The sequence below is a fragment of the Sciurus carolinensis genome, chromosome 2 (genome assembly GCF_902686445.1).
Source record: "Sciurus carolinensis chromosome 2, mSciCar1.2, whole genome shotgun sequence".
NCBI lineage: Eukaryota > Metazoa > Chordata > Mammalia > Rodentia > Sciuridae > Sciurus > Sciurus carolinensis.
The window spans coordinates 27262210-27284453 of NC_062214.1; the positions used below are offsets into that span (position 1 = coordinate 27262210).

Here is a 22244-nt window from a genome sequence, read left to right on the forward strand (position 1 = left end):
CAGCCTTCAAAATCCTATCTTTGTTTTGAATGTTAGGCATTTTCTTTATAATGTGCCTTGGTGTGGATCTGTTGTGATTTTGTGCATCTGGTGTTCTGTAAGCCTCTTGTATTTGATTTTCCATTTCATTCTTCAGGTTTGGGAAATTTTCTGATATTATTTCATTGAATAGGTTGTTCATTCCTTTGGTTGGTATCTCTGTGCCTTCCTCAATCCCAGTAATTCTTAAATTTGGTCTTTTCATGATGTCCCATAGTTCTTGGAGATTCTGTTCATGATTTCTTACCATCTTCTCTGTTTGGTCAACTTTATTTTCAAGATTAAATATTTTGTCTTCATTGTCTGAGGTTCTGTCTTCCAAGTGGTCTAGTCTTTTGGTGATGCTTACCATTGAGTTTTTTATTTGGTTTATTGTTTCCTTCATTTCAAGGATTTCCGTTTGCGTTTTTTTTTTTTTATAATCTCTATCATTTTGTTGAAATTATCTTTTGCTTCCTGCCCTTTCTCTTTCAACTGCTTATTGGTATGATCATTCATTGCCTGTATTTGGTCTCTTATCTCATCCTTTGCTTCATGAATCATCATAATCATGTATAATCTGAAGTCCTTTTCTGACATTTCTTCTACCATACTGTCATTGGATTCTTTTAATATAGACTTTAGATTTGTTTGGATCATTTTCTTCCCTTGGTTTTTCATGTTGTTCATGTATCTTCCCCTCTAGCAGTGCAGATCTGGGGTATTGCAGATTCCCCCCATAGGCTTAGGTGGTCCTATAGGTTTCCAAAACCTTTTCTTTAAGGGGAAGTCAATATTAGCAGTGCCCAATTCAGACACTATGCAATCCTAGACCAAATAACTCTTATGAGAACATTAATAATATTGTCATAATAAACAGAATGAGTTCAAATATTATCTTCAGTATAAAAAACAGATTTGCAATAAGGTCTGCAGTTTCTAATGGAGGACAAAGAGGATGCAGAGGGATGTAGGATGTAACTGTTAATGGGATAAGAAAAGAATATACAGAAGTTCTAGATAATAGAAAGTGTGGGGGTATAATCAAAAGAAATTGGATGTTAGCATGCAAAAAGGGAGAAAGAGACTCTGAGGGAACAGGTAAACAAAAGGAAAAGAGAGCAAGAAAAGTAAAGAAATAAAAACTTAAAATTGTTCAATAAGGAGAAAAAAGAAAATCTACAGTATAACAGTCATATAGTATTCAAACCTCACAGTCTTCAGTAGCCTCTGTTTAGGTTTTCTTTATCTTTTGGATTCAATGCTGGCAGGTCATGTTTGTCCAGGAATTTGCCAGTGTCTTCTGGCTTTTCCAGTATTTTTCAGTCAAAATTTGCAATATAGATTCTAGTGTTCCTCTGGATTTCAAAAGTGTCTGCAGTGATATTTCTTTTTCATCACTAATTTTATTGATATGGGTCTTCTCTTTCTTTTGGTTATTTGACTGAGTTTTTTCAATCTTATTTATCTTTTAAAAGAACACTTCTCTGCATTGATCCTCGGTGTCATTTTTATTCTCAATTTCATTAAATCAGCTCTGATCTTAGTTATTTCCTATCTTCTACTATTTTTTGAATTAGTTTGTTCTTAATTTTCTAAGAACAATGGTTCTTACACTACTTATTTCTTTGAGATCTCTTTATTTTTTAAAGGTAGGCATCCAATGCTATGGATGTTCCTCTTAGAACTGCTTTCACAGTGTCCCAGAGAGTTAGATATGTTGTATGTGTGTTCTCATTTGCTTGGAAGAGTTTCTTGATTTCTACTCTAATCCTCCTTACTCCATTCCGTATTTTAAGAATAGGTCACAGAGATGAGAACTCAGTGAGGATAGGATAGGGGACAATGCTGGATGTGAGATTAAACTGGACAGAAGTGGGACAGAAGAGAAGAAGCTGATCTGGTCTGTGGACACGGATCCCACAAGGGGACTGCCCTTGGCAGACAGAGGAACCTCATGATGGTGACATTACCCACAAACCTGAGGGACTTGGCGGTGCCCAAAGGGTGAGGGTGTGAAAGGAGGCTGAGCTTCACCAAGGTAGAGAGGAGACTTGCTCCACATCTTCAGTTAATACAAACAAGGTCGGTAGGGTTCAGACTCCTCTGGGTAAGTTTTTTCAAAGCAATAAAACGCTAACACTCAGTGTCTCTAATGGTTCAAACCACTGTGCACTAAGCACTCCTGTTATTATTGTTTACGTTTTCTTATATGTTTAAACCTACATTTAACTCATGAGATTTTTAATATTTCCACAGACACTGTAGAGGTGGAGGAACGGTCGTTACTTTTCATGATCACTGTGTAGATGGTGTCCCAGGGATTCAGTTTGCAATCCTGCTCTTCCATGGAGATGGATGGCTGCCTTTATCCAGGAAAGTACTGATGTTAGTAGGTGCTAAGGAACAAAATCATTCAGGTTCAGGAGAAACTTTTTGAGTGTGTGTGTGTTTTTTTTTTTTTTTCTTTTTCTTTTCTGGGCTTGAGGCATCAGACACTTAGGTAAAGAGGAAGAAGAATAATTATTTTTATTAAACCAAGGTGATTTTTCATTGAGAACCTGAGGAAGGCTGGGGAGAAGGAGTATGCAGGAGAAAGAAGGCAGTATGATTCTTGAGAGTGAGGACATGGGGTGCTTGAAGGTCACCCCAAGGCAGTGGAGGAGAGCCATCCTGACGTGTTCAATGGGACTGGTCATCACATTCTGAGGAGGGGTCAGGAGCTGCTGCCCAGAGGCAGGTCCCAGGGCTCCTGCCTAGGAAGTGAGTGCAGACTCAGTCTTGGGGCATCAAGGACTGGCCAGAGGAGCAACAGGGGCCTGTGGGCTGTGGGTGTCCAGGGAGGGAGGCATTTGGAGCAGAGTCTACAGAGGCTTGTCCACAACTTCTTCTCTCAGGCTGAGCACCATGGAGCAGGAAGAAGGTGGCAGAGACTGAGGGTCACAGGTAGCAGGGAGAGCTGAAGGATCTGTGGGAAACACGTCCTCCTTCAATTATCTGCTCTCCATTCATGACACGTCTCCTCAGAGCTATGAGGCACTGGTGTGGCCATCCTGGGGTGCCGTCGTGAGTGGACCAACATCCCCAAGCCAGGGCTCTGAGCTCAGCCTCTCCTGTGTCCTGACTCCCCTTCCCTCTCCCTTCAGCTTGTCCACACTGAGGGTCAGAGTGGAGCAGCCCTAAGAGCAACCCACCTAGCCCTTCTCAACATTGCTGGACACTATGGAATCTTCTGGACTATGGAGGCCTAACAGTGGACTAATATAGAGGTGGCCTCCAAGGGAACACCCAATCTGCTGTCCCTCATGACTCCCTGGGCCATCATCTCTGGAGCCCCTAGGACTCATGGACACCCATTACCAACACTGACCTGCTCATCTCCTGCACACCCCACACAATTCATGGCAGCTGGGGACCCCACAGAAGTTGCATGAGATCCTGAGGGTGCTGAGGAATATGTACCTGTTCTCTAGACCCCACTGACTCTGCTGCTGTGCCCAGGTGGCTGGCCCCCCACTGGCCCAGCCCCTCTGCAGCAGCCTGCTGCCCACCCTCCCTCCTCAGGACTTACAGTCAGACTTCTGCTTCCTGTGGATGTAGATGGCAGAGACACCGACTGCCAGTAGGATCTTGGGGCCCAGGAACAGGGCTATGAGATATGAAGCAAGTGTAGACTTCACTGTTCCTGAGAATCAAGGGACAGGAGGAGATATTAGAGGGACTCCTAAGAGTCCACTTCCAGCAGGCTGCACTTGCCCCATCTGAGGCTACCTGGGCCCACCAAGTTATGAAGCTTTAGTACACACACTCTGTCCTGGCTGCCCTGGTCGAGTGCTGACTCCTGAGTCAAGAGATCCCTTATTCCCAGTCACCCAGCCTCAGGCCCCAACATGTCCTCGCTGAGGGAAGGTGAAACGTGTGCTGCGTGCACACTGCCCACCCAACCATGGTGGTTCCCTGGGAGGAGCTGACTTCAGGATGCTGTGCTGCAGGCCTCTGGAGTGCCCCGAGAAGGAGGGGTCACTGCTGTTAACATCACAACAGAGAAAAAACCAAGATCAAGTTCAAAAGCACTCGGTCAGCCAGGGTGGAGGCCTCACCAGAGGGGGCGTGGTCCAGGCCATGCTCCTTGGAGCCTGCAGAGACCTGCAGGGTGCAGTTTCTGGTGGTGGCCGGCTGCCCATCATGCTCCACCCGGCAGGTGAAGGTCACGTCCTCCCTGTGCACAGACGGGTTCACCAGCAGCCAGCTGGTCAGGTTGTAGGTCCCGTCCTTGTTCTCTGAGAGGGTCGAGGCAGTTTCTGTCCGGGACACGTTTCCATTCTCCACCCAGGTCAGCTGTAGGCTCCGGGGGTAGAACTTCTTCACCTGGCAGGTGACGTTCACCTGATTCCCTGCCATTGTGGTCAGTGGGGTGACCTCCACAGTGGGCGGAACTGAGACAGCACAGGCAGAAGCTGTGACCTTATGGCACAGAGAGCTGAGCTCCTGCCAGCTCAGCAAGGGCCTCCCTCAGGACAGGGCCAGGCATGCAGCAGGTGCTCAAACATTGAGGGTTCACAGAGCCTGCCACACCCTAGGGGCCAGTGACCAGTGACTCCCCTTGGGGTAAAAGTGAGTGAACTGACCAGTCCAACCCCTGGCCTGCAGAAAGTTTAGCAAAGTACCTGGACCCACCCCGCTACCCTGGCACGCTGATGCTTGGCTCTGGTAGGAGCTCAGCAGGGGTAGTTGCTGCTGGCCAATGAAGTGAAGCCATAGCACATACTGGCCACAGGGCAGGAGTCCCCATGTGCATGGCAGGTGGGCAGCCCTGCTGGGAAGTAGAGCCCAGGTCAGTGAGGTCCTGAGCAAAGGCCCCTGGGGAGCAGGCTGGGTGGCCAGCTGTGGGCTGGGGCGGGGATCAGGGTCCTGTACCTCGGATGGTGTCAGACAAGTTGGCAGTCCCACGAAGAGGAGGCCCCCCCTGAAGGGTGACGTGGGCCACCTCGCAGATGACCTGAGAGTGGACGTCCCCGGGGGCCAGGGTCACCTGGGCTGTGCTGGACACCCTGTAGGACACGCTTTCTCCTGCGGGGTCCACGCTGGTCTGGATGTGGGAGAGCTCGTTCCCATTTTTGAACCAGATCAGGGTGATGCTGCGGGGGGAGAAGCCGTGGGACTCGCAGGTGAAGCTCACTGTCTGCCCAGGTGTGGCCCTGGTCGCAGGACCCGACACCTCGGGGGGAGAAGGTCTGGCTGTGAAGGAGCATGACAATCAGGTGATGGAGCCCACCTCCGACCATGCCCAGTGACACTGAAGATCCGTCCTAAAGGTTGTTGTTCTTGCTGTCATTTTTGTTTGTTGTTCTGGGGAACAACTCCAGGTGCAAGCCAAGCACTTGCTCTGTCACTGGGCTACACCCAAATCCATGGCAAGACTTTATTTATCCAATCCTCCTAATGAAGCTCTCTGGGTGCTGTGCTTATCCCGGCGTGGCTTCCCTACCCTCCTGTCTCTAGGTGAGCCCAGTTGTCCAGCCAGACAGTAGGACCTGCAGCCCAGGTACTGCTCCAGGCCTGAGGGTCACGCCTTCCTCCCTACCCCAGGGCATTGCTACCAACCTGGGCTAATGGAGGAACTCAGGCCGTGTCTCACTCTTTGTTATCAACTGTGTCCTCCTGGTCAACCTGGAAACCTTGACACCAGGGTAGCCAGTTATTGAAGCAAATACAGGGACAAATGGCAACTGGGCACCACCATGAACATGGCAACCAGGCTCACCCGCTGAGACACGGCCCAGCACCACATCTGTGCGGTAGGGTGGTTGGTGCGTCTTTCCCAGGCCACACTGAGCACAGGAGGCTTTGGATCACACAGAGCTGCATCTGGAAACCCAGCAAGATGGTAGGGCCTGTTGGTCTTCATGTGTCATCCCAGGGACTGGGGAGGCTAAGGCAGAGGGGTCACAAGTTCAAGGTCAACCTGGAAAAATACCCTGAGCTCCTGCCTCAAAATAAAAAGTCAAAAAGGCTGGGGATGTATCTCAGTGGTAAAGAGCCCTAGGTCAATCCCTAGTACCCAAAACAAACTAATCAAACCTGGGAAACCAGATCCATCCTCCCGGAATACCCTGTGCATGGTCGACCACAGATGGTTATAAATTCACCCCCATTTTTCTTCTTTCCAAAAATATGCCACAGTTCTGACCTGGGCCATGTCCCTACTGTAAAAGAGACAGGATGAGGGGCACTTTTCTGAATCTGGGCTTCCCTGGTCACTTTTGCATTGGAGTCACAGGTCACTGAGTGCTGAGGAAGTCACAATTTAGTTCATAACTGATGGTTAATTCCAAGAGATGCAGACCCAGGTCCCTGAGCTGGCACTGAGGGCACAGAGGTAACAGCTCAAGAGGCTGTTTACCTGTGGACAGGTCCTCAGAGGGGTCCTTTGAAGTCACTAGATTGCTCCTCAGGACTCAGCACCTACTACATGAGTCACCAGGCAGCAAATTCCAAGAGTGTTTGTATGACCTCACTGCCTGACCCAGGTCCAATACTCAGAGGCCACAAGATGGAGGGTGTCACTGAAGAAGTGGAGTCACCCAGACCCCAGCAGCCTGGAAGTCCCTACAGGAGTTAGGGTCTTTGATCAGTGGTCACTTGTCAAGAGCTGCTCAGCATCTTGACACTGGTCTGACCCTCAGAGACCTCCAGCTCTTGAATCCCCACCTGCCCCATGAGGGGGTCCTAGTGAGAGCCCCTTGTGGGATAAGGGTCAGAGAGGGGCGTGGCCGGGCAAGGGGAGAGGGGAGGAGAGCAGGTCCTCTCATCCACACAGGACCATTAATGTTACCCCTGCTCCTTCTCTGGTGAGCCTCAGTGTCCCCTTCTGTAGAGAGTGATTGAGATCACCACCCTGCAGGATGAGGGGGAGGGCAAGGCACAGGCTGGCATGCAGTAGGAGCCTAATAAATGACTCCTGTTCCTGCTATGCTCACTCCTTCTGAAATCACACATTCATTCTTTAGTAGCCAGAAGGAGCAACAAATGCAGTGGGGACCCAGGAACAGCCTCCCTCCTGCTCCTGCAGCTGCCAGGAGATCCCCAGTGAGAGGAGGAGCAGAAGCCCGCAGATGAGGCTCCGCCTGTTTCCTGCCCCAGCCAGGTAGGGAGAGTCTCACCCAGGGCCTGAGGCAGCTGGGCAGGCGTCAGTCACTGAACTGAACCCCGCCTTCCCTCTGTTTTCTTAATAATCCCCACTGCAAGCAAGGTGGGCCAGAGCTCTCACACCACAAAGGCTTCACAGGGGTTTCCTCCAGAGAAGCAGGTTCTAGAAAATGGGGCTCTGTGAAGGGACAGGGGACAGATTCCTGAGTGACATTTTGTGTCTTCAAGGCAGAGGGAGTCTGTGTGCCCAAGAACCAGTTCTGGCTGGCTCCTGCTCCTGTTCAGAGGCTGACACGTATCAGATGGGGTTCTGGGGCTTTTGCTGGATCTGAGCAGCTCCGTTAGCAGAGCCCTGCCGTGAGACCAGAGAGCTGAGCCCAGCACAGGCTGTTCTGAAGTGTCCACACCCTGAAGGGCTCCCGTGTCTCCTCCACGGGGACCAGCTTTGTCAGAGAAAGAACCTTCCACTTTTCTCCTGTCACTTCAGGACATCGACTGAGGGGTCATCAGCCCTGGCTGTGCAATAGAAACTTCTGGAGTTCCTAAAATCTGCATTTTAAACAAAACGTCGGTAGAGTCTGCATCTGTAAGTTGAAGTCTTCAGGTTCCCGCGTGATTCCTACGCACAGCCAGTGGGGAGCCCCCGACCCGCCCACCACAGTAAGAACAACCATAACATTTTCACAGGAAGAAGGATTTTGCCCTCGTTCAAACAATGGAGCAGCTCCGTGTGTCTTGCTATATTATCTCCCTATGGAAGGAGATCATGGACATTTGGGAGAAGTTTTCCAGTCACTGTGGGATGCAGGGTATGAATGTGATGGTGTCCTGAGCCTGAGGGAGACAGATGAGGAGCAGAAACACTGGATCCCTGCTCAGGGGTTCAGGCCAGAATCTTTATTGAGCACCTACTTTGCCTTGGCTCCGCTGTGGAGATGGGGTCCATTCCCAGGCATCAAGGAGCCTGGGCTGGACTTGGATCTGGGCCCTGTTCCCCAAGCTGGCATTAATGAGCTGTGTGCAAGAGGCCTGCCTGGTCCTCTGCTCCCCAGGGTCAACAGGGCCAGGCAGGTGTGAGGATCCACAGTGTGCTGAGGACCTCAGACTCGTGCCTTAGTAAGAGCATGCAGGCCTCGTGAGGAAACACCATGAGCACCTGCGCTTCCTGACCTGGGAATTTGTGGGTCACATACATGGGAAATGTCCCTGGTGAAGTGACCCAGCTCTTTCGAAACTGCAGTGCTTGTGAGGGCTAGTCCCTGAGACACAGGGATTTCCAAACAGTCCCAGGGCAAAGGCCCTACCTCTTGGCAACTCCTCTACCAGGGCCTCAAGGACTATAGGGTGCACTGCCGCCTCCCTGCTCTGGAGGCCTGGAAGAAGAACTTGGCCCTACTGATTCCATAGAATTCAGAGCACAGTTTGGCACACAGGAGGCCCTGGGGTCTGTGGCAAAAAGAGACGACTCACCACAGGGGGACGTGCTCTCTGAAGCCAGCAGACTTGGTCTGGCTCTGTGACTGGCAAGTCCCTCAAACCCTCAGAGCCCTCAGCTGTGGAGCCACAGGGTGGGCCAGACTGGAAAGGTCAGAGCTGTGGAGCAGGCAGGTGAGGGGTGCAGATGGCCCCCATTTACCAGCCGTGGAGCCTGGATGAAGGAGCGTGGCCTCCACAGGCCTCGGCCTCCCTGACCTGCAGAACAGGTGACAGCAGATCATGACAGGAGCACCCAGTGCAGGTCTTGCTACTTAGTGTGGCTCCCAGAATGGAAGGTGTTACCCTGACCTCTTGTCACACTCCAGGGACGAGGAGTCAGCTGTACTCACCTTGCACAGACAGCTCGGTGCCTGGTCCAGACTGAACCTCCTTGTTTTCATTGCTGGTTTTCTGGAACTTCACACAGTAGTAGGTGCCGGCATCTGCTGGGGTGACGTTCCTGATGCGGATGGAAAAGTCCCTGTTGTCCCTCCGTGTGGTATCTGAGACATTTGTGACTCGGGGGAAGTGGCCTTCTTTGAACTTGTAGATTGTCTCCCGGTCTGGTCCTGACCCCTTAAACCACTCGAGGGGTCCCACGGGGAGTATGGAGGTCACAGTGCAGTGCAGCGTGGCCGACTCTCCAGCAGCGACAGACACTGACGTCTCAGGCTGAATCACCTGCAGCTCCGGTTCAGCTGCTCCTGGAGGGAGACACAGGGTGGTCCCTGTTCATCCTGGTGGGAGCCTCTTGGTTTATCACGTGTCATCAGCAGTGCCTGTCACTGACAGTGCTCACAGAGTGGCCGTGGGCTCAGCACAGGCGTGTATCCTCACACTGAGCAGCACCATGGCCTGCTCCTCCCACTGTGAAGCACCTGCTCCTGAGCCCAGAGCCCTGAGCAAGCTGGAGGGAGGGACTGAGGGCCTGAGCCTCCCCTGACTCTCAGGTGTCTCCAACTATTTGTTCCTCTTCCCTTTCTGACCACAAGGTGTCTGGCTCTTCATGGACATGACATTGGGAGGGTCATGTGGCTCTCGAGACTCCTGAGCTGTGGGGAGTGGTGGGCGCAGTTAGTGGGACACGCATTGGACTCTGAGTCTCTGGCTCAGCCTCCCTGTTCCACGAGACCCCAGCTCACGATGGTTTCCCTCCCTCAGCCTGGAGAGGTCATGGTGCACACGACAGTGAGCGTGCAGCTCAGATAAGAAACGAAACATGCTGAGGCCCCTCGCTTTCCTCACAGTGTGATCACGTTGTGTCAGTTTTCTAATGCTGCTGTGACAAATGACCACAAACCCAGTGTCCAAATCAAAAATTGATCACGTAATGGTGTGAACGTCACAAGCCCAATGTGCCGTCACTGGCGTCCTCCTGGGGTCGTGGGAGCTGGTGCAAGAGGAGGCTCTGTGCCTGGCTCTGCACATCCAGGTCTCCTGAGCTGCTTCCCCTTGTTACCCGTCCCCTCTTACTCTACCCTCCTGCCTCCCCATCCCATGAGAAGGAGGCAGGAGGGAAGCACAGGGCCTTGGGCAGGCAAGATGGTGGAGTCCTGAGGGTAATTCTCACTCTCCCGCTGGGCGAGCCTGTCCACAGGGTCCAGCATGTAGTGCAGTGGCATTTGTGAGGAAGGTAATGTGTTCTATTCCCTCTTGACACCACGTGGTCCCCCCACAAAGACACTCCTCTATGACACCCTCTAGATGTCCATGCTGCATGTCCTGCTGCCCCTTCTCTGCTGTGTCCTCGCTTCTGTTGATGTCCATCTCCATCCCCATCCATGGCTGCTATTCCTGGTGATGGCTGGCTCCTTGGGCAAGGAGAACAGCGAAGGAGCAATGTGAGCCCTCTCTCCTTAAGATGCCCAGGCCCGGCACAGTGGTGCACGCCTGTAATCCCAGCAGCTCAGGAGGCTGAGGCAGGAGGATGGGGAGTTCAAAGCCAGCCTCAGCAACAGTGAGATGCTAAACAACTCAGTGAGACTCTGTCTCTAAATAAAATGCAAAATCAGGCTGGGAATGTGGCTCAGGGGTTGAATGACCCTGAGTTCAATCTCTGGTACCAAAAAAAAAAAAAAAAAAAGTAACTTCAGGTTATGAATCTCCCCGGGGCAATGTGCTTGGTCTTTGGAGTACTGTTACCATTGACAGGCTAAGAGTCCTTCCCTTAAAATTAAATAGTCACAAAATAAAAAGACTTAAAAACACAGTTGAGACCACTACTGCTCCTCTGAAAGATGACTCCAGCCTCTCTATTAGTCAACTTTGTGTAGATGCAACAAAAACACCTGATGAGAACATCTTAGAGGAGGAAAAGTTAATTTGGGCTCCCGGTTTCAGAGGTGAGTGCACTGTCAAATGGCACCAAGGTAGCCAGTGCAGGGCCAGTGGTCATGTGGTGGACAGCTGCTCAGCTCACGGCAGCCCTGGGGGAACCAGGAGGAAGGAGCACACATGAGCATCCAGGGACAACATATCATCCCTAAGGACATGTCCCCAGTGACCTACTTCCCCAGCAAGTCCCACCTGCCTATGGATGCCAGCCAGTAGTCCCTTCAAATTAAAATCCAATGAATGGATTAGTACATGGATCAGGTTGCAGTTCCATAATTTAATCATTTCCCTCTGACCGTGCCACATTGTCTAGCACGCGAGGTTTTCAGGGAACCCCTCACATGCAAACCGCAACATCTCCGAGTTTGATTGGTACACCTGACAGAGGGAGCTCGTGCCCACAACGCGGCCTCTCCAGACAACCAGGAACTTGTCAGGTAAACATTCAAAGAGAAAGGGGCAAATTTAACCAGCAGCCAGTATCAGGCATGTGCAAGATTTTGCTTAAGAGGAATAATAATGGATGAAGGGAACGGTTATCCTTTGGTGGCTCTCCCTAGGGAGAGGCCCTTCCTGGAGACACCAAACCGTACTCTTTCTTCTTAGCAACCAGCGGCAGGAACTGAACGCCGCTGCTCAGGTAGTTAAAAGCATAACATGGGGAAAAAGGGAGGGGAAAAGCGGCCACTTTAGATACCTACCAAGTCAAAAGAGTAAACAGGAACTTTAAGCCTCTTTGCTAGATCTGCTCTTGGCTCATGGCAGATCAAGCAACCCTGATGGCTGCCTTAGGCTACTTTTCAAGTTAAAAATAAGATATAGAGGAGGAAAAAAAAAAAAAAAACCGGAATAAAGAGCACAGGTAACATTTTAGTGTATTTATGTAATAAACACAGGGATGCATACTATGTAACTAAGTGAACTCCAGCATTCATAATTTGGCTTGATTGAAAACCCTAAATTCATAGATTACATTTTTATAGCAAACATTGATATCGCAAACCACATGAGAAGATGGAAAGGGTGAGGATTGTGTTTTGTGTGACTATGACATACTGGGAACTAGCATAACTGTGCCAATTCTTGAAATTGTGTCTACTTCAGCAGTAAGAAGAATTAAGTTATAGTTATTGGTGGAAATCTAACTAAATTTAAATGCCACATCCCCTATAGTCCTCAGAAGGCAACTGAATATAAAACAGGAAAGATGGGCATGTCCCATTCTATTGGGAGTTTTGCCTGCATTTCCAATAGAGTTGTAGCACCATTGCCTTATAATATTCCATAGTAGGCAAGGTGCTCTAACATTAAGAATGATAAATGAAAACAAAAAATTACTTTTGGTACATAAAAGTCAGCTGGAAGAACAAACCCTATAAGCTGCAGTTAAAACAGTTCGTATGGCCAAGCAGAGGGGCCCAGTGCTCACTCCTCACAGAGAAGAACCAACCCACAGGTGGGCAACCCTATTGGAGGTGAAGGATGTGGGAGATGCTGGGTCTCAGCAGGGAGAGACTGGGCCACAGAGACTCGGAGATCCCCAAAAAGACCACAGAAAGAAGGACAAGAAGGTGCCAAAACCACACACAGCAGTCACAGGGCCTCCTTAACACCTGGTGCTCGAAAACCTGGACATCCATGTACGGAGGAATGGAACGGGGTCCCTCTCTCTCACCCTGCACAAAAGTCGACTCAAAGTGGATCAGCGACCTAGGAATAAGACTAGATGCTGGGAAACTGCTAGAAGAAAATGTAGGCCCAACACTCCAATATATTGGCCCAGTGATTTACTTCCTTAAGAGATTCCTAAAGCACAAGAAATAAACCAAAAATCAATAAATGGGATGCAGATTAAAAGATCTCTGCACAGCAAAAGAAACAATTAATTGCATGCAGAGAAAGCCTACAGAATAGGGGATCTTTGCCACCTGCTCCTCATATAGGGAGGTAATATCCAGAATATATAAAAACGCTTAACACCAAAAAAAAAAAAAAAAAACCACAAATAACTCAATTAATAAATGGCAGAAGAACTCAACAGACACTTCTCAAAAGAAAACTACAAATTGGTCAATAAATACGTGAAAAAGTGTTCAACATCTCTGGCAATCAAGGAAATGCAAATCAAAACTGCTGTGGCTCAGTGGTGGAGCACTTGCCTAGCACGTGTGAGGCGCTGGGTTCGATTCTCAGCATCACATATAAATAAAATAAATAAAAGAAAAATATTGTATTCATCTACAACTAAAAATTAGAAAAAGACTACACTGTGATTTCATCTCACTTCAGTCAGAGTGCCAATCACCAAACATACTAATCAAAATGTGGGGAAAAGGTTCACTCATACATTATTGGTGGGACTACAAGTGAGGACAACTACTGTGGAGAGCAGTGTGGAAAGTCCTCAAAACAAGGGAGAATGAAGGGAAGGGAGGGGTTGGGAATGGGAAAGACAGTGGAATGAATTGGACATAACTTTCCTATGTTCATATATGAACACACCACCTGTGTAACTCCACAACATGTACAGTCACAAGAATGGGAGGTTATACTCCATGGATGCATAACATATCAAAATACTTTCTACCGTCATGTATAACTAAAAAAGAACACATTATTTTTCTTTAAAAAAAAAAAATCTAGGAATGGAACCATCATATGACCCAGCTATCCCACTCCTTGGGTATATTCGAAAATCTAAAACCAACATTCTATAAGGATGCAGCCTCATCACAATAGCCAAGCTATAGAGCCAACCTAGGTGCTCGTGAACAGATGAATGGATAAAGAAAATATAGTATATATATATATATAGATAGATAGATAGATAGATATACACATATATACACAACAGAGTAATACTGGACCTCAAAAAAAGAATGAAATGATGGCATTTGCCAGTAAATGGATGGAACTAAAGACCATCATGCAAGATGAAATAAGCCAGATTCAGAAAGTCACAAATGTTTCCTCTGATATGTGGAAACAAGTCCGAAACAAAAGAGAAGAGAAGAATTCTTCTGGAAAAATTCCATCAAAATAGAAGGATAAGTAGAGCTTGAGGGTGAGGGAGGAGGGACTTAATAAGGGAAGAGCAGTAAAATGAATCTGAACTAACTGTCCTGTGCACATGTGAAGATACCACAGTGAACCTCAGCTTTATGTACACCCACAAAGCACCAATTTGTAAAAACTGCTAAAAAAAAAAATCCTTTCTCTGCATGTACACACACACACACACACACACGGACACACGCACACACTGAAACATATATAGAAGCATACTGCCATCATAGTACATAAGGTTATTTATTTATTTATCTTTTTGAGTACCAGGGATTGAACTCAGGGGCACTGACCACTGAGCCACATCCCCAGTCCTAGTTTGTATTTTATTTAGAGACAGAGTCTCACTGAGTTGCTAAGGGCCTCACTGTTGCTGAGACTGGTTTTGAGCTCGAGATCCTCCTGCCTCAGCCTCCCGAGTCCCTGGGATTACAGGCGTGCGCCACCACACCTGGCATATGTCATTTTGAGGATCAAATTTAGTTATATACATGTGGAAGCTCAGGATAATATCTGGCAGGTGCAGTACATCCAGCACTTCATTGGTGAACACTGAGTATGGCCAGAGATCTAACTCCTGCTATCTGAGTGGTGTAGCAGGTGATAATTCTTTCTCTATTGGTGACTGTGTTTTCAATCTGTTTTCTGCAATTAGCCTCCTCTGAGAAGCACAGTAGTGCAACGTTGTTAAAAGAAAGCAGTCTGGGGGCGTGGGAATAGAGCTTACTGGTAAATCATGTGCTTAGCATGCACAGGGCCCAATCTCAGAAAACAAGAAAGAAAGAACAAAGACACTTGGAACTGACTGGCCTGGATTTGCATCCCAGCTACTGCACTGCCTGGGGAAGGGAACAGTGGGCAAGTCCCAGTCTCTGCCTGTTTCCCATCTGCGGGGGAAATGATGCACCCAGCAAGTTCAAGGCGTCAGCAACTTAGGGAGATGCTCTCTCCCATTAAGAATAAGAAGGGTTGGAGGGTATTTCAGTGACAGAGCACCCCTGAGTTCCATTCCTAATGCTGAAAGAGGGAGGCGGGGGGTGGGGACAGAGAGAGAAGATAAAGAAAGCGAGGAGAAGGAGGAGCACCAGGGGAGTCTGAGGCCTGAATTGTGTCCATATGTCGAAGCTGCACCCACTTTACCTCAGGATGCTCCTGTTTGGGGACAGGGTCTGTTGAGAGGTCACTAAGGTTAATGAGGTCATTGGGATGGGCTGCCATCCAACATGACTGATGCTGTTCCAAGAGGAGAAGATGCCCAGAGACTCATAGGGAAAGACCCTCAGTTCACGTGCAGAGGAGATGCCAGGTACCACCACTGAGAGGCCTCAGTAAACAAACCGCCAAGGCCTAGACCTTGCACCTCCAGACTTCCGAACTGTGAGGAAATAAATACCGATTATGTTAGCCACCCAGCCTGTGGCACTTCCTTGCGACAGCCTTAGCAAAGGAACACAAGTCTCATGAAGCAGACGCAAACATCTAGAGTAAAGCAACTTGGGAGACTGAGGCAGGAAGATCAAAAGTTTGAGGTCAGTCTCAGCAACTTAGCAAGACCCTGTCTCAAAATTAAAAATTTAAATTAAAATAAAAAGGGTCTTTACCATCTGCACCTAATACGGCATTAATCTCCAGTATATATAAAGGACTCAAAACACTTAACACCAAAAAAAAAAAAAAACAACAATTAATAAATTGACAAAGGAACCGAACAGACATTTCACAAAAGAAGAAATACAATCAGTCAACCAATATATGAAAAATATTCAACATCTCTAACAATTAGAGAAATGCACATCAAAACTACTCTAAAATTTCACCTCACTCCAGTCAGAATGGCAATTATCAAGAATACAAGCAACAATAAATGTTGGTGAAGATGTAAGGGAAAAAGCTACGTTCATACAATGCTGGTGGGACTGCAAAATGGAGCAGCCACTCTGGAAAGCAGTGTGGAGATTCCTTAGAAAGCTTGGAGTGGAACCACCATTTGACCCAGTTATCCCACTTCTGGATATGTATCCAAAGGACTTACAATCAGCATACTGAAGTGACGCAGCCACATCAATGTTTATAGTAGCTCAATTCATAATAGCTAAGTTAGGGAACAGCCTAGCTGCCCTTCAGCAGATGAATAGATAATGAAAATGTGGTACATATACACAATGGAATGTTACTCAGCCATAAAGAAGAATGAAATTTTGGCATTTGCCAGTAAATGGATGAAACCGGAGACTATTATGCTCAGTGAAATAAGCCAGTCCCAAAACACCAAAGTCCAAATGTTCCCTCTGATATGTGGATGCTAACACACAACAAGGGTGGGTGGGGAGGGAAGAAGAGAATGCAAAACCAGCATTAGCTCCACATCACCTACAACCACAAGATTGGGAAGTTATACTCCATGTACGTATAACATGTCAAAATACATTCTGCTGTCATGTATTGTCGCTCCCGCCAGCAAGAACGACCCGGAGACGTGATGGGTGGCAAACTTCCCTATTAACAGCTGATTCTTCTTTTTATTTTTTCTTCCCTTTCTGGGAAGTTATTGTCACTTATATAGGTTATATCAACTAATTAGAATATTCACGATATGTGGGGAAAAGATAGACGTATATGGGTATAACTTGAAGCACCTAAGAATCACGCAAGAATCATGCAGAGGCCTTGACCAATTACTGAGACTTCCTCAAGGTGAAGTTAGTTGTATACGTGCAGAATAGCAGTTTTTCAACTGCACTGGCAGCTTGCCAGGCGCCATCTTGGCCAGGCTCCACCTAGGGCCAGGGGTCCGTACGCAACCCCGACAGTTCCCCCTTTTTTCTTTTAAAAGAAAAGCTCGGGACCAAGCCTGTCTTAGGCGGAGTGGTCAACTACCGTCCTTACCCGTCATCGGATAACTGCAGAGCATGCTACAGCTCCTGTCTTAGGTTGGTACGGCGTTACCTACTACCTTACCCGTCTGGTCAATGGTCCAGCCTCGCGAGCCACACTTGTGGGGAGCTGCCGGCCTCTAGGGCAGCCATGGCCTGATGGAAGATGATACGATCTCTCGCTTGACTCTGGCGCACACGCATGATAGTGCGTGAGAGGAAGATAACAGCAATGATCATAAGCATGCATAATGCTCCCATACCAGCCCACTGCTTAATAAAACTGAAAGAGGAGGATAACCAATTTAGCACTTCAGACATTGGAGCTACATCAACTCTAGTAGCATTAAGGCTAACAATTTGAGATCTAAGAATAACTGTAAGATTATCAAATTCATAAGACCAGTTGGAACGTAGCTGAACAGACAAGATTCTAGACAAATTTGCTGCATAGCTGAAGTTATGATAAGCTATGGGTGTAACACAAAGTCCTCTTAGGTGATAAATGCATCCTACGCTTAACAGTTCCTGCAAAATGTCCATTTGTTCTTGAAGTAAGTCCACTCGCTGGTTCATAAGGAGTATGCCTGCTGTTAGATGTTGGTTTAGGGTCTCTTTAGTCTGTAAGGCTGCAGCTATATTTTCGGCCAAGTGATTGACTGCTGTTGCTGTAGGTATGGCAGTTGCTAGTGCTGCTGTTGCAGAAACCACTATTGCAGTGACCATAGCCGCTGTGATGTCAAATTCTCTCCTGTTTCTTGATAGTAACACTGGCAATTTTGCATCTGTAACAGAGACTGGGACTGGTAGGAAGGTAGGAACACACATTAAGTCTGCCAGCAGGAACCTAGAAGCATTTTAGCACAAATCTAAAGTACAATTGAAAGAAGCAGTTGTTTTGTTACATAGTTGAACTGTTCCTCCTAAGAGACTAAAAAGAGGTAGTAAGTTAGTTTATTCCGTGGAAACACACAAACTGAGCCGCAGCTCCAGTAAAGCACCGGGTTACCCTTATTACCCAGAGTTAAAAAAAACCCCAAACAAAGAGACAAAGAGAAAGTTTATCTTTAGGGGACCTGAAGGTCTCCTCTATTCCCCCTTTTTGTTTATAAAGAACATTTTTGAGGGTGAGATGTGTATGTTCAACAATACCTTGTTTTTGTGGGTTATAAGGTACATCTGTGGTTAGAGTTATTTTAATTTTAGTGAGGAATTGGTTCTTACCAATTTTAGTTTTTAAAGAAAAATTTAGACTTTATAATGTAGTACAATCTTTAACAGTTGTTTAACCATAATTGTATAAACCCCTATTTTTAAGACAATTGTTTTAAAGAATAAAACTTAAGAGACACAAAGTTAAGAGTAAATTAGTGTTTCTAAGAAATCCTTGTCATTTTACCATGTCATTTTACCATATAGATTAAACTTTGGCTTATATCAGAACATTAGTATTTCACCTTAGGAAAAACCTTAAATAGCTTTAGCTGTTTTACATACACACAACCAACTTAGTTACACACAGACTTGTTGAAACTTGCCCTTTGTTACACACAGACTTTTTTATCCAGAAACATTTTCTTTTCTTTTTTATTAAATACATTTTTAAACCCAGAACCTTTTATTTTCTCTTCCCTATTTGTTGACCCCTTTTTGTTCACATTCTGAAACAACTCTTATGAAATTTCTGAATTTAGATAAATCACCCTATTTTAATAAGATTAAATATTTTGTTGTTTATAGTACCCTTAATTGAAACACAGTTGAAACTTTTGGGACCCTTTATATATAGAATTCCACTTGTTAGGACATAACTTTTAGTAACCTTGTTTTTAGTTTAGTGATGGCACAAAGCAAGTTTAAACCCTTTTATTTACCAACCTATGAAAACACCAATAATGTTTAAGTATGATACCCCATGGAATTTGAGGAGTTAAAAGTACTTGATGTTATTTAACAATTAGCATTTTAACTTTGTAAATTAACCAGACGTCTCTACAAACACATTTGAGTAATCCCATACATGTTAACTCCAATTTATTTATTTTATAAAAACCAAGATATCAGACAAGTGTCCTGAACAGGATCTGCTGCCTCTTTCCTGTTGAAGAAAAGTCCTAGAAGCAATTGATATTAGACATTGTTTAACATTAACATTTCATTAGTTTGACCACCTGGAAACTTGCAAGTTATTTTTAAAAATATTTTACTTTTATTAGTTTACCCAATTTAAATTGAACCTTTTTAAATCATGTGAATAAAAGTATTTGGATCCATTTTTAAATTTTAATTTTAAGAGCTCTCAGTTTTGATGCAGATAAGACATAACACCAGACAGTACGACATACAAATAACACAAAATCAAAGGCCTTGTAATTTATAGGTAAATGTTCATTGCAATGAAACAGCTGTTTAAAAAACTTCAGTTGAATAAAAAATAGAACTGATCAAAAATAAAATCATTAACCTAGGTATGTAGGATCAAAATTATGAGCTCAAAAATACAGCATTAAAGAAAAAACAAAACAAGAATCCTGAAGAATAAGTTAGTTTTTTGTAGCGGCCCAGGAGTTAAAACGGACACTTTTTTTTTTTTTTTCTTCTTTTCTTCTTATCTTTAGGTTACCCCCCTTTTCTCCTTGAGACGCTGTAGTTACATTCCAATGTGGCAGGGGGAGGGAGGATCACCCAGAACTTTTTAACCCCTTTTTTGCCTGGTTGAGAAATCAGGTTAGGTTTGAATGCAGAAAATCAGAAAACATTATTTTTTACTACTTTTAAGGAATGGAGCTGCTGAGCTCTCTGCCTAGGGGGACCCTCCCCTAAACTGATTTTTCTCTTTGTGCTCTGTTTGTGGTTTTATTTGTACTTTCTCCCTTTTTTTTTTTTTTTTTTTTTTTTTTTTTTTGTAACGCCTTTTTTTTGTCTTCTAGCTGCTGCCCTATGCCCCCCAATTCCCTTAATGCCTGTTGACTAATTGAACCAGCTTGAGAACACTTTGTTTCTTTACTAATTTTATTTAACTCCATCTCTGAGAGTCCCTCTTCGCTCTCATCAGAATCTGACTGAGCGCTAACAGAGCCCTTTTGTGACTCTTCTTTTACCTTTTCTAACACTTCCTCTCCCTGCGCAACTGCCTTTTGTAAAGCCTCCCGAGGGGAACGCAAACAAGTTCTGACTAATGACCAAACTGCTAACGTCCCTGGGAGCGTTACCGGACAGCGCTTTAAATCTTCCCCCGGGTGTTCCCACTGTGGGATAATTAACAATCCTTCTTCCAGAAACCAAGGTGAAATCTCCTCTACCTGCTTTAAAAATGCCCAAGCAGTTTGTCTTTAAGGAAGTGCCGTTAGCTTTAAGAATTTCTTTCAAGGGACCTTCCATTCTACATCTAGCAACCTCGTTCCCCATTTTTTGAGGAAACTTTCACCTCTCGTTCCTAGGAACTTTATCACAATCACAATATTATCGTCTCTAGGAAACCTCCCTGTCCACTGACAGATCTGGGTGCACACTTTCACCGATCCGTTGCTCACCTCACTCACCTCTCCGCAGCACGTAAGATTCCCGGGGCTTCAGCACCACTTGTCGCTCCCGCCAGCAAGAACGACCCGGAGACGTGATGGGTGGCAAACTTCCCTATTAACAGCTGATTCTTCTTTTTATTTTTTCTTCCCTTTCTGGGAAGTTATTGTCACTTATATAGGTTATATCAACTAATTAGAATATTCACGATATGTGGGGAAAAGATAGACGTATATGGGTATAACTTGAAGCACCTAAGAATCACGCAAGAATCATGCAGAGGCCTTGACCAATTACTGAGACTTCCTCAAGGTGAAGTTAGTTGTATACGTGCAGAATAGCAGTTTTTCAACTGCACTGGCAGCTTGCCAGGCGCCATCTTGGCCAGGCTCCACCTAGGGCCAGGGGTCCGTACGCAACCCCGACAATGTATAACTAAAAAGAGTAAATAAAAAAATTTTAAAGGGGGAAAAAACTAAAACAAAAGTAAAAAAGTTGGGGGATATAGCTCAATGGTAGAGTGTAACTGTGGGTTCAAGTCCCAGTACCAAAAAAAAAAAAAAAAAAAAAAAAAGAAAGAAAAGAAAAAGGAGAAAGAGAAAGAGAACTGTCTGCAGACTCAGCTAACAGAGGAAGAAGGATCTGGGGACAGAGGGCAAGTGAGGCACTCCTCTGAGGAAGGATGGTGGCTGAGCTTCTGCAGCCTCCACATCAACTGCAGACCCTCACTTCACAGGATGGGGAGCAGACAGTACTGGGCTGAGAACCAGGCAGAGGACAGCTGCCTCTGAGCTCCTTCCATTGCCTTGGGGAGGTCGCCTCACCTCTTGGAGTCTCAGGAGTTATCAGGATTTAAACACTGATGATTCCTGCCCACTCACCTGGGAGTCCCAGCAGGAGGGTCAGCAGCAGGACAGGACAGGGATGCTGGGACCAGGAGGCAGGAACAGACATCATGGAACTCTAAGGACCTGCTGTGTCCCCGTGTCTGTGCCGGGGAGATGCCAGACTCTGCTCTGTGGAGAGAACTGACACCCTGCCTCCCTTGTTAGAAGAGGAAGTGACTGTGACGGAGTGACGAGCAATTTCCTTCAAGAGTGTGAAGCAGAAACCAGGGAGCACAGGCAGCGACGGTGAGGAGTTTCTCACGCTGTGTTTTCAGGAGGAACTGGACAGGCCTCCTTCCCCCTGGGTCTTCACTGGTCCACTGGGCTCCTGCTTGTTTCCTGGGTCCTTAGTGATAGTCTATTTGGGAGTCAAAGGACAGAGAGGACATGCCCCAAACTCCTGACCCTGAGACCCACGTGTGGCTGGCTTTGGCCTCGCTCTCCAGCAGCCTAAGAGCTGCTCAGCAGAGGGCTCCTGAGGCCTGCTCAGTGTTGGGGAAGAGGTGAACCTTTGACACAAGGGCCAACCATGGCAAACCTTTTATCATATACCTGCCCAAATGCAGCCCAAATGCAGTGCAATGTGCACCTTAGGATTTCACACCTGCACCCAGCAAAAGAATCATTTCTAGACTTTTTTTAGGAAACCATGTAGGTTTAGGTTAATAAATACCTCTTTGTTGGGCAAGGTGAGATTATGGGTCCTGGGGTCGGATAGGGTCATGATGGAAGGGAATGTGGTGGGCAGGGTTCTGGGGCAGGAGGAGGGGCAGTCACCTGGCTCCCCACGCTCTCTGTTGTCCACACAGAGCACCTATTCCATGCACCATTCTGCCGGTGGCGTTGGGGATGGAGGAGTGTTGAATGATCAACCCACCAAGAGGGTGTGCTGCGGAGCTGGGCAAGTCACTCAAGCCCC

At 46.6% G+C, this 22244-nt stretch overlaps 1 protein-coding gene across 1 annotated transcript; it reads right to left on the reverse strand.

The window, feature by feature from the left end:
• Positions 1-2567: 2567 nt before the first annotated feature.
• Positions 2568-21392, reverse strand: LOC124976991 (signal-regulatory protein beta-1-like). The gene is made up of 4 exons (XM_047540147.1): positions 21320-21392; positions 8994-9347; positions 3590-3703; positions 2568-2986 (listed from the first exon to the last, which is right to left on the reverse strand). Exons 1-4 carry the CDS (start codon positions 21390-21392, stop codon positions 2883-2885), a joined length of 645 nt encoding a protein of 214 aa, XP_047396103.1. The 3' UTR covers positions 2568-2882.
• Positions 21393-22244: the final 852 nt, after the last annotated feature.

Bases quoted from the DNA above. Each gene is read 5' to 3' on its own strand.
- LOC124976991 (XM_047540147.1), bottom strand. From the start codon at position 21,392: ATGTCTGTTCCTGCCTCCTGGTCCCAGCATCCCTGTCCTGTCCTGCTG. The intron at 9,348-21,319 runs GTGAGTGGGCAG...GTCTCCCTCCAG, and splicing joins CCTCCTGCTGGGACTCCCAG to GAGCAGCTGAACCGGAGCTG. The intron at 3,704-8,993 runs GTGAGTACAGCT...CTTGATTCTCAG, and splicing joins CACCGAGCTGTCTGTGCAAG to GAACAGTGAAGTCTACACTT.